Here is a 16509-nt window from a genome sequence, read left to right as displayed (position 1 = left end):
TAAGGAAGTGTAGCCCATGTCACATTCCTATCCATGTCAAAGAAACGTTCGCCATTTTCCGATGATGAGACACTTGAGATATAAAGACGTGATTATGTTTTTCAAGAAACGAATACAGAATTATCGCTGTCGGGAATTGAGTTGGGACTCCAGTCTACGCTTGGCGGAACTTAAGTGCTATTAACCTGTGACAAGCAATAATTTGCTCTGCCCATATAGCTTGCGCAACAACAGATTTCAAACGTAGACGGTGGGTCCATCGTACCTTACGATGCATTGGGAAGGCCGTTTGAAAGGTTTCCCTTGCACCAAAGAAGTTAAAAGCGCACCTCATTCAGTTGAAGCCCATCCACGACGAACGCGTTTTTCTGCCAATTTAAAACCAATCTTTCTCAGCGCCAGTTACACAACATTAGAACTTTTTACTTCCCTCCAAATTTGTCCTGTAGCTTCATGCTCTCCCCAATCCCAAGTGCCATCAATCTCTGCGCCAGTAATTGTGGTATTGTTGTTAATAACACCCTTTTATGTATTGTTGTAATTGCCCTAATACTATTTGTGTATGCATGTACATGTATGTATGTTAGGCCACTCTAAGTTCAGCCCGACGACTGGTTGGTCGTGTGCTTATTTTGTCTCACATTAAAGTTGCGTTGGATTGGATATCGGTGTTGCTTTGTCGTTGTGTTCTACCCTAACTGGCGTGGTGGCAGCGGTTCCTTCGAACCCAAAAACCGTACCTACGAGTGAACGATACTCTAACGGCGGTAGGACAATCGCAAAACACGGCACAGTGCTAACGTGCACCGTATCTTCACCGGATTCGTACATATCAAGTGATCCGAATTTCCAATTACATCATGCAACGCGCGCCGAAACAGTGGTGCTTGACCAAAAACGAGACGATAAGTTCGTTCGAGAACTGGAAACAGAACTTAGTGTACACCCTATCCCTTGATGCAAACTTTGCCCAATTTCTGGTGGATGGTATGACTTGGGGCAAGAAAACCAAGACTGAACCGGTTCGCGGGTTCAAGGATGACCCAGCAACCGTACCTGAAGGTTCCAGTTGGACTGCCCAACAAAAGGTGTCCATGTTAGAACTAATGTTAGGTCAAATAGCGAACTTCTGTCCAATTATTTCCCGGAATACTATAGTGAAGAACTCCACATCCACCGATCTCATTTGGCAAACTATCCGATTACACTTTGGATTCCAGACAACGGGTGGCCATTTCCTTGATCTGGCCGACTTTCAACTAGGGCCTGACGAAAGACCAGAGGACCTATACCAACGGCTCGCGGCCTTCGTCGAGGACAATCTACTAAAAGCGAACGGCTTATCTCACCACGGGTCTGTCATGACTGAAGATGAAGAGCTCTCACCTTCTCTCGAGAATATGGTAGTACTTACGTGGCTCAGACTCATCAACCCGGAGTTACCCAAACTCGTTAAACAACGTTACGGGACCGAGCTAAGATCGAGGACCCTATCATCGTTAAAACCGGAGATCTCCCAAGCCCTCGATTCTCTACTGGACGAAATACGTACGAACGAAAGTGCTAAAGTGATGCGTGCCGCAGCATCACACCAATCCGTTCCTAAAACCAATTCGTTTCGCCCTCAAGGGAGATCAGGCAGAAAGTTCGACGGCAGAGGGGATAAGTCTTGTCCTCTTTGCAAACAGGCGGGTCGCAGTGATCAGGGACACTTCCTAAGCGAGTGCAAGTTTCTCCCCGAAAAGGATCGCCGCTACATGGTAAGAGCAAGACAGATACTAAGTATCCTTGACAATGACAATGCCGATTATGACACAACTACTCAGGAACCTCAGGTGTCCAGTTTTGATTGCAGTAGTGACATTCAAGGTCCGAGTAGCTGTGACTTTAACCCATCAGCCCAAAGAATCCAGGTGCGTCAGTCACCCTACATAAACTGTTTCTATGAACACCATGGCGCCCGCATCACTATTGATACTGGCGCAACAGGGAACCTCATCAGCTTGCCATCTTCTAAAAGACTTGGCGTAGACATCCGTAAAAGCTCACAGTCTGCCCACCAAGCTGACGGGTCATCCCCTTTGAAAGTCATTGGGGAAACTAGGCTGACATTTACCAGAGACGATCAACCATTATTTTTTGAAGGTCTTGTCATTGAAAACCTTGATGTAGATATCCTTGCAGGTACCCCGTTCATGGAACATAATGACGTTTCCGTCCGACCTGCAAAACGCGAGGTCCGACTTGGCGACGGCTCCAAGTACATCTACGGCTCACTACCCGAACCATCTGGTCGTCATGCAATTCGCTCATGCGTAATCCGCGCTCCAGACCAATCTGTCACGATTTGGCCCGGTGACTTCCTTGAAATAGACACCCCGGTCGACATTCCCCCCGATTCGGAATTCGCTCTGGAACCCAAGGTAGACGCCAGACTCGCAACAGAAACTTGGCCTAGTCCAGCCGTGATACCAAGTATCGCAGGAAAAATCCGCATCCCTAACACTACTAGCGAACCCGTTGTCCTAAAACGCAACGAACATATATGCCAGATTCGCCCCGTCTTCGTGCCGGAAACAGATCCTGCGCCGACGCGATGCACAAAGACACCCCTGATACGGGCTAAGTCTGACTCTTCAAAACACTCCGCTACAGTAAGTCTTGACCCTGATAACATCCTACCCCCCGACATAGCCACCAAATTCCGCTCGACCCTAGACGAATATGACAGCGTATTCGACCCAAACTTCAAAGGTTACAACGGAGCTTCCGGTCCGTTCGAGGCTAAGGTTAACATGGGCCCGGTACAGCCCCCACAGAGAAAGGGTCGCCTCCCTCAGTACGCGCGTAACCAATTACTCGAACTTCAAGAGAAGTTCGACACCCTAGAACACCAAGGCGTATTCAAACGCCCTGAAGACGTAGGCGTGAACGTGGAATATCTAAACCCATCGTTCTTGGTAAAGAAATCCAAAGGCGGATTTCGGCTCGTCACCGCTTTTACTGACGTGGGACGCTACAGCAAACCCCAGCCCTCCCTAATGCCCGACGTGGACTCAACCTTGCGCCAGATCGCGAAGTGGAAGTACGTAATCACTACAGATCTCACCAGCGCGTTTTATCAGATTCCCCTCTCCCAAGAGTCTATGAAATACTGTGGTGTTTGTACCCCATTCCGCGGCGTTCGTGTCTACACTCGATCGGCGATGGGCATGCCCGGCTCTGAAACAGCACTTGAGGAACTAATGTCTCGCGTTGTAGGACACCTCATTCAAGAAGGCATCGTAGCTAAAATAGCCGATGACCTCTACATCGGTGGAGACACCCCAGAGGAGCTCCTCCTTAACTTCAAGAAGTTCCTACACGTCCTGCATATCAATCGTCTCGCACTTTCAGCCCCGAAAACGATTATCGCTCCTAAGAGTACAACCATCCTTGGATGGATCTGGTCTCTGGGTACCCTCCAAGCTAGCCCCCATCGCATCGCAACCCTCTCGAATTGCAATCTCCCAGAGAAAGTGAAGGACCTAAGGTCTTTCATTGGCGCCTATAAGGTACTTGCCCGCGTTATCCCGAGATGTTCCGATGTACTCACTCTATTAGACCAAGCTACCGCCGGTCGCGAGTCCAAAGAGAAAATTGTTTGGTCTGACGAACTGTGTGAAGCCTTCAAAAGCGCTCAGAAAACACTTGGAACAAATCGCATTATCACGCTACCTCGTCCAAGTGACACTCTGTGGATCGTAACAGACGGCGCATTTAGAAAACCTGGTCTAGGCGCTACACTCTACGTCACTCGGTCAGACAAGGTACACCTAGCCGGTTTCTTTAGCGCAAAACTACGAGACAGACAAGCTACTTGGCTACCGTGCGAGGTCGAAGCTTTGTCAATCGCAGCAGCTGTCAAACATTTTAGTCCTTATATAATCCAAGCCACAGAAAACACTTGTGTCTTGACAGACAGTAAACCATGCGTACAAGCATTTGAGAAACTCTGCCGCGGTGAGTTTTCTGCTAGTCCTAGAGTCACCACATTCCTGTCAACAGCGAGTAGATACCAGGTATCTATACGCCATGTATCGGGCTCTTCCATACTGCAGTCGGATTTTGCAAGCCGCAATGCCCCACCATGTGATGAGCAAGGTTGCCAAATCTGCAGTTTCGTAAATCAAACCGAGGACTCAGTCGTTCGACGCGTACCTGTAAACGTATCCGACATTGTGTCCGGCATTCACAAGCTCCCGTTTACCAGCAGGTCGACATGGCTATCGATCCAGTCTGAGTGCGCAGATTTAAGACGCACACATGCGCACCTGAAGCAAGGTACACGCCCTTCCAAAAAGGTAACTAACAGTAAGGACGTGAAACGTTACCTCAACGCTGCGACGATTGCAAAAGACGGTCTTTTGGTTGTACCCCAGAACGAACCACTCATCCCAACGCGTGAACGAATAGTCGTTCCCCGTCAGGTACTAGATGGCTTACTGACAGCTCTCCATGTTAGGCTTGACCATCCGTCAACCAATCAGCTGAAGTCGGTTACCCACCGCTACTTCTTCGCCTTGGATCTCGACAAGTCCATTGAAAAGGTCGCTCAGTCTTGTCACAAATGCGCATCGCTTTTGAAAACCCCACATTTGTTTGCGGAACAAAGTACTTGTGATCCGCCAGACACCGTCGGTGTATCATTCGCTGCAGATGTGATCAGGCGCAACAGGCAGTTCATCCTTGTCCTCAGAGAGTGTGTGACGTCATACACTACGTCAACCCTTATCGAAGATGAGCGCCATGAATCACTCCGCGATGGTCTCATCCGCCTATGTGTTGATATTAGACCCTTAGATGGTCCTAACGCTGTAATTCGCGTTGACCCGGCGCCAGGCTTCAAAGCTTTAGTCAGCGACAAACAGCTATCAGAACTCAAAATCGCGATCGAAGTTGGTAGAGTAAAGAACGTCAACAAAAACCCGGTAGCCGAAAAAGCTGTCCAGGAATTAGAGTTGGAGTTGCTAAAAACTGACCCCACAGGTGGGTGCATCTCCGCGAAGACCCTAGCCATTGCCTCTGCAACCCTAAATGCTCGCGTCCGCTCAAGAGGCCTCTCCGCACGTGAAATGATGCTACAACGTGACCAGTTCACGAACAGACAGCTGAATATGTCTGACGAGTCTTTGATCCGAAATCAACACAGTAAGCGCAAAGACAATCACCCACATAGCGAAAAGTCAAAAGCTCCGAACACGCGCACCTCCGACACTGGTTCAATACAGGATTGGGAAGTCGGCGACATCGTGTACCTCTACGCCGATCGTAACAAGTCTGCATCTCGTGATCGTTACATCTTGACGTCACTAGACAACAATTGGTGCAATATCAGAAAGCTTGTTGGTTCTCAACTGCGAAATGCATCTTACCGGGTCAAGAAAACTGAGTGTTATAGGGTACCAAGCCAGGTAGTTCTAGACACTAAAAACTATAAGTACTCGACAGATGACGATGACGACGACGACTCCGACGTGACCGTGTGCGTACCTGCGACGGAACGTGCCTTATCCGAACTCCCAGAGCCAATACAGACGCCACCGCCACCGCCCGTTCCCGAGATTCCTCTGGAAATAGCCGAGCCTTCGACCCAAAATGAACCATGCATATCCGCGTCCACTGACCCTCAACCTCTGCGACGCTCCTGCCGTGATCGAAAGCAAACGCAGTTTTACGGCCATTTCTAATTCAAACCTCATTCTCATGATCATTCGTGAATATATTGGACTCTCACTATCATCTTTCTAAAAGAAAAAGAGGTTGCGCCAGTAATTGTGGTATTGTTGTTAATAACACCCTTTTATGTATTGTTGTAATTGCCCTAATACTATTTGTGTATGCATGTACATGTATGTATGTTAGGCCACTCTAAGTTCAGCCCGACGACTGGTTGGTCGTGTGCTTATTTTGTCTCACATTAAAGTTGCGTTGGATTGGATATCGGTGTTGCTTTGTCGTTGTGTTCTACCCTAACTGGCGCTGGGAGTCGATCCCAACACAACTCAAAGATTACTGGTCAAGAGGAAGTGTCTGATCTTATGAAAGTGAAATAAAGTGATATAACACCTTTTAGAAATTACGACAAGTAACTTAACCAACTCACTTCGAACACTTTCATAAAAACATAGTGCAGCATGCCATAAAATAGCCCAGAAATTTCCAGCCGCGAGATACTTGTATTATACATGCTTCCCGAAATTGGTGGCTTGCATTGGAACTAACTTTTTCCCCCATGTCCGTCATTAAAGGCATTCAAGTGTGTTGGTCAACCATGACTATCTCATTTGTCCCTCCACCATAAGGCCTAGTTTCCCCTCATGACATCACTATTTCGGACACTCAGCGCCCCATTTCTGGAAAGGTGTATACCACTGAATACTCGGGTTCAGCTACCTGACGTGTATACTTTCCATCTTGGAAGCACATTACAGTAAACCACTTAATTTTCCCACAGCGATTTGCCAAAAAATTAAAACACTTCACGATTTCACGATTTTTCTTTTTTGACAGGTTTCGAAATTTCGCTGGTTTTCCAATAAAAACAAATACATTTTCCGATTTTTCTTTTCGCGCATTGAGGTCATTTGCGATATCCGCAAAAATAAAATCTCTCGAAAATTTGACGGTTTACAATTTTCTAATTGTGATATAGAGATGACGAGTGATTCCGACAGCCAAGTGTTATGTTTCCTTGATTGCATTTTACTGTACTGTAAACCGCTATTTTTTCGCCATTCTGTAATTTTGCGATTCGCGATAAAAATCTAAAATTTCTAAAAGTTACAATTTTTATTTTTGCAGACGACGAAGAAATATTCAATTTTCCTAATAAAAAAATTAACATCTTCGCGATTTTGTTATTTCGCCTATCTGCATGTAGATTGCTCGCGAAAGACGCAAAAATAAAAACGTCCGCGAAAATTGAGCGGTATCGAGTGCAGCTAGAGGACTCAATTAATCAGCATGTTATGAAACACGGGAAAATCAAACACTTTTGACAGCTAAGCAACATGGCAAACAGGTCACGTTTCGATATTACGAGCAAGCTCCAAAAATAACCTTAGCTTTTACAAAAATGATTTTTCCAATTATTCAATTTAAAGTACACATCACCTCGACATGAGTTTTCACTTTTTGAAATAATGCAATATAGATCTTTAGTTTTCTCCCTTTTGGGCTCTCGCTAACATACATGAAAAACAATGACAAAAAATTCAATAAGAAATGATGACGAAATCAAATATAAGAAGCCAAGTTACCTTCCAGGCCAATTTTCTTACTTCTCAAGAAGTTGCCTACCCAGGAAGTTGCCTACCCAAGAAGTTGCCTACCAAAGAAGTTGCCTACCCAAGAAGTTGCCTACCCAAGAAGTTGCCTACCCAAGAAGTTGCCTACCCAAGAAGTTGCCTACCCAAGAAGTTGCCTACCCAAGAAGTTGCCTACCCAAGAAGTTGCCTACCCAAGAAGTTGCCTATCCAAGAAGTTGCCTACCCAAGAAGTTGCCTACCCAAGAAGTTGCCTACCCAAGAAGTTGCCTACCCAAGAAGTTGCCTACCCAAGAAGTTGCCTACCCAAGAAGTTGCCTACCCAAGAAGTTGCTTACCCAAGAAGTTGCCTACCCAATCTGTTACTTGTTTCACGCTCAACACTTCTGTTTAACCACCCTATTCGACTTTTAAATTGCGGGAATAACAAATCCAAGATCCAAGAAGGTTGTCTATATTTCATGTGACATGTTGTGGGGATTGTGTAAGCGTAGAACTTACCGGAGAGACAAGGTTTTTTTTGTCAGGCTGATCGAGACATTACTATCAACATATTGTAAGGTTTACCACTTAACAAGTATATGCATCAAAATCTGGTTTTGAAGATCTCTGATTTCAGTAGTTTTCTGAAATTTCAAAATTCTTTGTAGTGGACTCGTACCATAAGCTAATCAAACCCACACACACTAATATAAATGCTAGCTTACCTGAAAAAAGGTAAAAAATAAAATTGGTGAACCCTTTTGTGACATTGCCAAAGTGCTAAATAATGGCTGCCTTCTTAGCTTTTCTTGAAAACATATAAAACACGTGTACACCCTTTTTAAAACACAAGGATGGCAATACAGCGGGAAACCGCGGTGGCAAAATGTTAAATACAAAAATGGCATATTAAATTAAAACAACGCTTCAAAAATCAGGAATCTGGAATCTGGAATTAGTCCTTTGGTACTTCTTCTGCCATGATATCTTGTTTATCATGACAAAAATGACACCTATTATGCAGACGAACAAACAATGATAAAATGAAATTAAAATGGCCTGCCTACCTTTCTTTTGACAATCCCTATTAAGCACTTTCGTTTAACTATCCTATAACATCAAGTTGCCGATCAATGACAAACTTAAAAAGTTGACGAGCCTCTTAAGTTATCTTTGATATTTTTTAGATATTGGTTCCTCCCTCGTCCCGGGTCCGTCACAGCGATGTCACGTGCAAAAAAGATCCGGGCGTTCCTAAATAATGCTGTTACCAATATCTCGCTCAGGTGATATATCTGTAAAGGGCGATGATTTCGTCTCTCACAATTTATATAAACCCGTCGATATGCGCAAAGTTCAGCGTGGGATGAGAGGCGTGTGCGGCAAAATATGTAAGCGCAAAATCACTCCGAATGATGACGAGCTTATTGCAACGTAAACGGGGTCCGAATGATTGCAACGTGAACGTCGATTCTTTGACGTCACTTCTCACCACCTGTCACTCTGCTTTGCTTCTTGGTAAGCGAAGGTGCGAGGTACACGCTGGAAACACGTAAACGCTTGAAAAATTACCGACGTGAATTCGGATCTCGGCGTGCACTCACGTGGCGGGAAAGGTCTTACGCATACTATCTGTACTATCTGAGAGCTGAAACAAAATTTGGAAAAAACATCAACCTACATGTATAACTAAATTTACCAATGAGCTACGGTATGTTTAGCAAAACACTACCATTTAATAACTAATATCGGATGTAGTTTGAGTGTTCAACGGATCTGAATATGAAAGTGGTCAAACCAATTGTTTGGTATGAAAAAATTCTGTTAGTTACAATTGTCAAATAAGTCCTATATATTCTGTCCGAGTCGGGCAGTCTTTGAATAATTCACCAGACAGGGGACTGATTTAGAAAAAAACACTTGTCATTTTCCCTTTTTTAACTGTTCGTATTAAAGTAGATCTACAGAATGTGCTTTCTCTTACACTAGATGAAGAGTGTTGATGCACAGGATACATGATGCAAATTGCAACGTTCTCGTTACCCGGTATTGAGTAAATAAGAGGTTCGGTTCCAGGGAAAGTAATTTTCCCTCATTAAACATTTTTACAGGAAGTTCTTGCTGTGAAGGACAGTGTAACCACGTTCTCTTTCACAGCTAACTACCGCGTTGGCATTCTTAATCGCATTGAGAATCGTATAGCCACATTGAGTTAACTATGTTATTCAATTGCTTGAAAGAAATCCCGCCCGCGGCTGACTCGTCGTTCAGAAGTTTTAAGATTTAGATGCTAGCGCGCTGGGTATTGTTCTCTGATGTTGCTTCCCTGTGCCAAGTGGGGCGAAAACTGATTCCTAGTTCTAAGATGACCAGCAGAGCATAAAAATACTGCCTGCGGTTCGACAAATTTTCGTTTCAATACATATATTAAAACGAAAATTTGTTAACTCAATGTGGTTATACGATTACACGAGAAGAAAAGATGCAACTCCCAGGAGAAGGACACTAGAATGAGAATGACACTTTACCAACAACACAATGAGGTGCGGCCATCTGTTAACATCCAACAGTACCAAGAGGAAAAGCACATGGTCCGCACTTCCAAGTATAAAATACAATCAAAAGTGCTCTCAAACCAGCCTTCAAAAAGGCTACAAAGGAGGCATATTTCCTTCTCCAACTATCGAACCTGAAACAATGGGTGATATGAATAAAGACTAGCAAATGCTTTTATCTAAATCTCCATGTACATTTACACTAGGCCTTCCTGTACAAAACCGGAGTAAAAGCATTTGCTAGTCTTTATTCATATCACCCATCGTGGCCAAAATTCTAAACTACAGTGCCCCCAAAATATCGGGCGTAGCAGAAATTGCGTCATAAAGACTTGTCTCAACGTTTACATCAGCAGTCCGCTGTCATTCGGACATTTTTATAGCATTTATCAAAGTTCTGCGGGCAAATTACGCCACTTGGATATTCTCTACATATTTTTTCTCAACATACCTCTGTTCTAGGCTATACTCTTTCCTTTAAATCTGGTCTGATTTGACTTACATCAAACATCGGGAAACAAAATGGCGGGATGGCACTGACATCAGAATTACTCAAAGGCGATATGCCGTTACATTACTTAAAGGTGGTATGCCGTTACAATACTTTTAAAATAAAATATGGGTGATGTCTAAAATGCTTCCGCTCCTTTGGTTTTGAATGTTGCTGTGCAGTGGTAGGTGTATTGATTTTACGCAGAATGTGCTGAAGAACTACTTTTTGTGCAATAGTCCACACAGGATGCTCAGTCCTGACCAGAATGTTAGCCGGTGTAGCAGTCTTGTATGTCCCTCTGGAAATAGTGCCCCTCCCTACTGAATACACGACGGCAGAAGAAATGGTTAAGTAGAGACCTATAACCTACAATGTACAATTATACATCAGAAATTAAAAGCACATAACAGAAATGATACTTTTTATCCAGAAAACTCTACCGTAGGGACATGCCGTGACCTACATGACTGGCGTAGCAGTCCCCTCTCTGGAAAAACTCACTCTCGCTGCCTTTTCACACCAAGTAACCATAACAAAGCCGCGGCCTGAAGATGGTAACAGTTGAAAATTGCGTATGAGGCTACGCTCCTTATATCCAAGATCACTGCCTGAGGATGTCTTTCCTTCCATGACAGTCATATTTGTTATTTAATTCTTGTTGGTATGGTATTCGTATTGGCCACATCGTCAAACTATTAACAAATATCAAATGCTCTAAGTAGAGTATATATACCAGGTTGTAGCCCCAGGTACATTACAACTTAGCTTTTTGGTCCTTACAATTCCGTTCGGTTCACTTCCTTGTTATGACGCTTCCCGTTTTGTGGACGCGCCCTAATCGGTGGCATGCTCTCCATGAGTGGTTTACCCCGCGTTTCAGGCATGATAACATACAACAGAATCGCTTCCGCGAGTCCAAAACAGCCGAAAACTACGTACGGTATGGCGGTGTGGTAAGAAGCCTGCAAAAAGCCAAAGAGGCGATATTGTAGATACCATTAAAAGTATACAATTCTTGATAACTCTAAAAAGCGATGACCAAGTTTCGATCATGTTCGGTATTGATAGTTACGTCGCTCACATAAGCATTATAGAAAAATCAGGATAATTACCATGTTTAATTTTATGCCCAAGGTATAAGTTTATTCCGTTGTAAAGCATTATTATCAGTATTAAAGGGAAATATATTTTCAATTTTCAATGCCATCTTACCAAGAGTCCAATTTGTGGTGCAACAATTCCACCAACGCGAGCTGCAACGTTGCCAGCGCCAGTTGAAATCGTTCTGAAAGGTAAAAGCCATAAAGTAATCGTTTATGAATAAAGGGTGTCACAGAAATAACGATCAGAAACATCCTTCTCGTGATGATACTATATGAAATCAGTCCATCACGTTCTTCAGAAAACCTATGTGTTGGAATTGAACATATGCATAGAAGAACTTTAGCAACGTACAGCACCTTTGAACCATAATTGTAGGTAACCTAGTGGCAGAAGTCTCTTAGCGGCCTGAAATCAGTCTAGCACGTTCTTCAGAAGACCTATGGGTTGGAATTGAACATATGCATGGAAGAACTTTAGCAACGTACAGCACGTTTGAACCATAATTGTAGGTAACCTAGTGGCAGAAGTCTCTTAGCGGCCTGAAATCAGTCTAGCACGTTCTTCAGAAGACCTATGGGTTGGAATTGAACATCTGAATCGAAACACTTAGCAACAGCAAATCTGAGCCATAATTAAGCATAATATTGTAGATAACCTATAGTGTCAGAAGTCCCTTGGCGGCCTAATAGTTGCCTCCACCGGGGAGCTTAATAACCTTTGATGCTGACTCACCTCACAACAGTGGGGAACGCCTCCGTACTGAACATGAACTGCAACCCCCAAGCTCCGTCTAGCCCAGTGTAACTGAGCAGCGCCAGCGCTGTTATGGCGATCTGGTACGACTCGTTGTAATTGGTAATGTCGAGAGCCATGATGGCGAACATGCAGCTGACTGGAATCGACATGTAGAGAATGAAACTCTTGCGGCGTCCAATGCTGAAAAGTTGAAAAAAAGTTGTCAATGCTTACTTGTTCTTAAATTGGATGTTGAGGTAATGCGTCTACCCATATTTTCTTCCAACTATCGAATTTCAATGTAGTGATCAATTCACTCATCACAAGAGTACCACTGCCGAGAGGCATTTTTGAGAGTTGCGTAGGACAGTGGGTCCGCCAAATAACATGTCAACAAGAACAGGAGATACCTTTTATCGCCATTTTACTTACATATTTGCCATGAACACAATTGTCCATCGGGTTCCAAGCTTTAGAACGGCGAATATCGTCAATTTGAGATAAAGATTGCCGGCAAAGGATGCTAGGTTGCTCGTCACACCGTAGGTGATGAGAGCAGTCGAAAACCTGCGAAATAGAAAAGACTCGATGATTTCATCAGGCTGCTCGATTGGTTAATACATGTACTACATTGCAGATTAGGGCTGGAATGGCGCAATGGGACCATCTGCTTTTTGTGATCCTTCGGCAGGCAACGATGCGAATGCACATGCATTGTATGTGCACGGCATCCAACCATCGCTAAATAAATCTAAACAGCGATAATGTTTGTACCGTCGACCCCTAGGAAAAAATGAAATGCATGTTCAGGCTCTTTCCTGACCAGCAGCTCTAGTAGTGGAGCCTTGTTGTCGGGAAACAAAATGTCTGTCTAATGGTGTCAGTCTTTGTCCTATTTCCGACATCACATTGAAATCAACAGAGGCTGGCCCCATAACTCGGCGAAGATCTACCACTCGACCGCTAGAGGAGCTCGACTTGATAGCAAAGAAACATCATGGCGATCACTTTGGCTTACTTTTTGACGCGTGAACAGGATTTTCGATAGTAGAAGCATCTTGTTGGCAGATCATAGGCCTATCAATTAACATAAACTATTTAATGTACTAACCATCCGAACATCATTGTGACAGTCATTCCTGCGTATTTCTTGGTTCTAAACAAATCGATATAGGTGTATTTTTGCGCAAGGTCCCTGGAAGATGCCTCCTCTTGGGCGATTGCGGCAAGGAGCTGGGCGCTATCGAAAGGCGGCCGCCCGTTCAGTCGTGCTATCCTGTCGATCCACAACTTCGCTTCTATTATTCGACCTCTCTGAACCAACCAGCGGGCACTTTCTGGGAGGAAACTGCAGCGAAATGATAGGCAGAATATCAAACATGTGCAGGTATTTCTACAGGTGGTGAAGCCAAAATTCTGAAACTGTATATTTCGAGAACCTTTGAAAAAGTTTTAAAGTTTTGGGTTTTATATAAGTCTGATATCAACAACGGTAACGGTTACTCGAACTTAACCTCGGTTTAATCTGAAACCTTTCAGTAGAACTCAGGTGAGCTTCTCAATCAGAGTTATCACCTAAGCGTTTCCGGCCGGTACCCATTATACATCTTGGTGGAGGAAGGCATGCGAGGCAAGGAAAGCCGTGGACATGATTGTTACGAAGACAATATATAAACTCGTTTCGTCTTTCAGAGGAATCGTACATGCAAGTCACCTACATTATCATGAATGGCAGCGCTGGCAACCAAAACAGTCCTGCAGCAACCGCGAGGTAGCGCCAGCTCCGTATACAATATGCCAACATTGCCAGGAAAAAGCCTCCGACCTGCCATCCGACTCGGTTTGCGGCTAGGGTGCGGTATTTCGATGATATGTACTCCATTGGTAATACACTTGATATTACTGCTGTACCGCCTGAAAAATAACTGTTGTAAACTGAGACACAAACGAATTAGAATGAAGGACGATTCATTTAATCACGCAATGATTCATATTGTCCTTAGAATTCATTATCGTGACCATCTAGCCCTTAGATTACGCCAATAGAGCTTCTATCAACAGAAAATCGTTTTTTTCTGGGCCATTTTTCAGTTTCCATAAAAATCCTTAGAAATTTCATGGGAAAGTAAAACGTATTTGACACTCTCGATATTGAGGGACTGCCGGATTGGCATTGGTGACAGGGAGTAAAAGGGAACCTGAAAGGGATACGCTATTCGTAATTACTGGTTAATGGAGTCCAGGAAAATTGAAATGCAGTCTGCACAATCCCGTAGTGCAGTTATCATATGCATACGAATTTGCTGAAACCTGGTATTTAAAGTGTTTGTATATCTGCCTACGAAATGGCTTTGCTGAAACCTATACGCGTTTACGGAATTGGAATTTTTCAAATTCAAGTACAAATTTCAAATTTTCAACGAACGGCGTAGGCCTTTAAAGATGAACCGGTGGAAATGAGCGTCTGTAAATGAGTGAGACGAAATGAAACCGAAACGAAGCGGCGTGCAATTGTTGTTCCGGCTTGTACACTATTCCAGTTGAATACAGTGAAGGAATCAAGGAAAGAGAAGTTAAGTGAAAAATGAGAGCACACGCACCTATGAATATCCCGCCCACCATTCTGATGCACAAATACAACTGCCAAGATGTCATCAAACTCAACAGTGCATGAGACACCATCATGCAAGTCCAAAATACTAGCAGCACCCTCTTGCGGCCGAATCTATCCCCAAGAGCACCCCCGAGAAATGCTCCGATTAGAACTCCCACGAAGAGCATACTGGTTATCAGACGAGGTATGTTGGCTTGGTCACAGATGAGGGTCCACTGAAGAGAAACGAAATATTTGTAAGCACATACATGCGCTATGTGGTTTGAAGGACAAGATAGGCTAGGCCCTAGAGTCAACCGGAAGTTTGTTACATGGTTAAAATGTTAGATTAAAAGATTTATGTCGACATAATTTTATTTCAAACGACCTTAGTTTTTGAAATTTTATATGCTCAGTATAACGGCGGTGCTGTACCCAGGAAGATTTACTAACCTCAGTATAACGGCGGTGCTGTGCACATGAAGATTTACTAACCTCAGTATAACGGCGGTGCTGTGCACATGAAGATTTACTAACCTAAGTATAACGGCGGTGCTGTGCACATGAAGATTTACTAACCTCAGTATAACGGCGGTGCTGTACCCAGGAAGATTTACTAACCTCAGTATAACGGCGGTGCTGTGCACATGAAGATTTACTAACCTCAGTATAACGGCGGTGCTGTGCACATGAAGATTTACTAACCTCAGTATAACGGCGGTGCTGTGCACATGAAGATTTACTAACCTCAGTATAACGGCGGGGCTGTGCACAGGAAGATTTACTAACCTCAGTGTAACGGCGGGGCTGTACACATGAAGATTTTACTAACCTCAGTATAACGGCGGTGCTGTGCACATGAAGATTTACTAACCTCAGTATAACGGCGGCGCTGTACACATGAAGATTTACTAACCTCAGTATAACGGCGGCGCTGTACACAGGAAGATTTACTAACCTCAGTGTAACGGCGGCGCTGTATACAGGAAGATTTACTAACCTCAGTATAACGGAAGCTATAATACTAACCTCAGTAACGATGGAGGTGTACTTTGTATCAAATGTAAGATTGCTACACTCAAAGGGAGCTGAGGGGCAGGAATTGAAAGAAACATTTCCGGAGTAGGATCCATTCTGTAGAAGTTTGGTAGTGTTTTTGAAGTCATTTCCATCGCTTGGACCAATTGCATCAGTCAGGTTCCCTGGGTCTTTTATCACCTCAACACAACTGTACCCCGGATTGGCATTTTCAAATATGAAGTAATACATCGTCTGGAAACATGTACACTCGAAAATTGCTGCAGATAAGTAAATCAGTATTTGTGCTCTTCCCAGTCCGCCGATGTGGTGGAAGATGTCCTCAAATTGAACCGTCGTACCCACTGCCGATTTTTCAGACATGTCTAATAAATCTTTGTCAACAGTGTCCTGGTCCGCGGTATCCATATTTGATATTTAAAAAATAATCCTCCGGAACTGACTTCACTGATCTTGACATACGGCCACCCTCTAACTGACTTCGGCCTTATACCTGATATCTGGGTGACGGTCACTTTTAGATATATGAATATCTCAGGTAAGAGGGGAGACACGTTTATTTCGGCATGTCATTTGTGTCAAATCTTATCGGGACAAACCAAATCGATAAGATAATAAGCTGAACTAGAACTGAGATTTCACAGGAGCACCTGTGGATTCATGACTCCAGGGTTGTTTTGTGGGCGATATAGTAAGAGTTGG

General features: G+C 43.9%; 2 protein-coding genes across 3 annotated transcripts in view; both read right to left on the bottom strand.

The window, feature by feature from the left end:
* Positions 1-8792, bottom strand: part of LOC135489326 (terepressin/terephysin-like) — a 56709-nt gene extending 47917 nt beyond the window's left edge. The window contains exon 1 of the mRNA XM_064774634.1: positions 8357-8792. The gene's annotated coding sequence lies outside the window, so the exon portion shown is untranslated. The remainder of the gene's footprint in view (positions 1-8356) is intronic.
* Positions 8793-9042: 250 nt separating this feature from the next.
* Positions 9043-16288, bottom strand: LOC135489197 (solute carrier family 22 member 7-like). 2 transcript variants are annotated; one of them, XM_064774425.1, is made up of 9 exons: positions 15799-16288; positions 14777-15005; positions 13895-14090; positions 13288-13524; positions 12609-12743; positions 12174-12377; positions 11550-11622; positions 11118-11299; positions 9043-10703 (listed from the first exon to the last, which is right to left on the bottom strand). In XM_064774425.1, the coding sequence occupies exons 1-9, from the start codon at positions 16213-16215 to the stop codon at positions 10697-10699; spliced, it is 1680 nt and encodes a 559-aa protein (XP_064630495.1). In that variant the 5' UTR covers positions 16216-16288; the 3' UTR covers positions 9043-10696. The 2 variants fall into 2 exon arrangements, with proteins under 2 accessions (XP_064630495.1, XP_064630496.1); XM_064774426.1 differs by lacking the exons at positions 9043-10703; positions 11118-11299 and having other exon boundaries at positions 11597-11622; positions 12157-12377.
* Between the last annotated feature and the right edge of the window lie 221 nt (positions 16289-16509).

Source organism: Lineus longissimus, chromosome 6 (assembly GCF_910592395.1).
Source record: "Lineus longissimus chromosome 6, tnLinLong1.2, whole genome shotgun sequence".
NCBI classification, from domain to species: Eukaryota; Metazoa; Nemertea; class Pilidiophora; order Heteronemertea; family Lineidae; genus Lineus; species Lineus longissimus.
This window is presented reverse-complemented; position numbering and strand designations above follow the sequence as displayed.

Coding starts and splice junctions, on each gene's coding strand:
- LOC135489197 (XM_064774425.1), bottom strand. CDS start 16,215: ATGGATACCGCGGACCAGGACACTGTTGACAAAGATTTATTAGACATG. Junction 13,525..13,894: donor GCGCTGCCATTCATGATAAT/GTAGGTGACTTG, acceptor ATTTCGCTGCAG/TTTCCTCCCAGAAAGTGCCC. Junction 12,744..13,287: donor GTCACAATGATGTTCGGATG/GTTAGTACATTA, acceptor TCTATTTCGCAG/GTTTTCGACTGCTCTCATCA.